We start from the raw sequence: 1,457 nt of genomic DNA on the forward strand, positions 1-1,457 counted from the left end.
CACATTGTATCAGCAAAGAATACGAAAACAAAGATTCCATACGTTTGACGAACCTTTATTTGAAAAATTTCATTTATTAATCGCGACAAAACTTGTTGCGATTAATATTTGAATAATTTATTTCTTTTATAATACTCACTCTAAAGCTCTCTTATGTCCTTCGATTGAAAGAGAAACATGGTTGTAACATTCTTTTTTTTGAAGATCAGATAATCCATCCTGAACCATGTTGTCCTTCAGGAAGTTTTCCAAACGAAAACTATGTTGTAGAAATATTTATCGCAAATCGCTTAAGTAGAAAAAGTCGAGATAGTAGAACAAAAATTATCAACAACTTAATTCTCACCCTATTACGGAAAATACACCACTAACGTGACAACAGAAGACCATTAGTTGAGTATCAGTGGCAATGAAAGTCGTTATATTGATTATTATTGAAATGGTCATATGACAATAGATCAAATAGAAATGTTTTTCTTCGTCAAGGAAGTATTCGGCCGGAGTAGGCAATTTCATATGACGACTCTCGTTTAAAGGTATGATCACATCCATTAAGGGTGGTAAGAATGTTACCAATAGAAATAATGACATGAAACTATATATGTATACTAGAAAAAGAAATGATAGAATTTTTTCTTTCCTTTTTTCAGTGTAAAAAAAGCATTATATAATCCTACTTGTGTATCCTAAAGTATACATTTTTGCGGAATGGGCAAACTTCTTCATAATGTCAATCTCTTCCTTGGACTTCCACATATTCCAATCCACTATCATATTATCCATAAGCAATTTAATCTACGAACGTGAGTTAAAACTAAGTCTTTTTATAATTAAGGAGATAAGATTATTGTCATAAACTTACATCGAGTACACTGAAATCAAATAGATAATACTTAATAATGACAATTGACGATGCAACCCAAACTGGTATAACTTCTTTCATGATATCAAAGTTTCCTTTAGAAGTATAGAGTTTAAGAATCTATAAGAAATAAAATAAATACGTTCGATCTCCTTTTAAAATATATCAGAAGAATATCAAAAGTTACTTGTGTTAAGTTGAACGATAGCATCGGTATATTCATCAGGCAAACACGGCTTAAACGAGATTTTTCATATGGCCACAAACCAAGGAAGCATAAGAGACGATAATTAATTTTATAGAAACGATTCTTGAAGATATCCATGTCGTTAAGAGAACGCAAGGGAGACTGAACGATATTCTCGAAGAAGTCAAAGGGTAGTTTCTCCCGCATAAAATATTCAGGTAGACTTCAGTCAAGAATATGACAGACGTTACAAGAAGTAGACTTCTCCTAGAGCTGTTATTATCACGAATGCAAAATAATTGCTAATGTACAATAGCATTCTATCACGTCATATCAATCTCAAGAGATGGAATGTACGTGTTTTAATTCTAAATTCGAACCCTTTGACTGTCATAAAACAGAGTTGTC

The 1,457-nt window shown here is 31.8% G+C and overlaps 1 protein-coding gene across 1 annotated transcript in view; it reads right to left on the minus strand.

Annotated features, from left to right (window-relative positions):
* The window catches only part of LOC122635231, a 9,100-nt gene that overhangs the window by 3,619 nt on the left and 4,024 nt on the right, over positions 1-1,457 (minus strand). The window contains exons 12-16 of the mRNA XM_043825190.1: positions 1,050-1,274; positions 863-982; positions 678-795; positions 347-608; positions 140-259 (exon numbers count right to left, since the gene is read on the minus strand). Of these exons, the coding sequence (XP_043681125.1) occupies positions 140-259; positions 347-608; positions 678-795; positions 863-982; positions 1,050-1,274 (845 nt within the window). The remainder of the gene's footprint in view (positions 1-139; positions 260-346; positions 609-677; positions 796-862; positions 983-1,049; positions 1,275-1,457) is intronic.

The sequence above is a fragment of the Vespula pensylvanica genome, chromosome 17 (assembly GCF_014466175.1).
Source record: "Vespula pensylvanica isolate Volc-1 chromosome 17, ASM1446617v1, whole genome shotgun sequence".
Taxonomy (NCBI): domain Eukaryota; kingdom Metazoa; phylum Arthropoda; class Insecta; order Hymenoptera; family Vespidae; genus Vespula; species Vespula pensylvanica.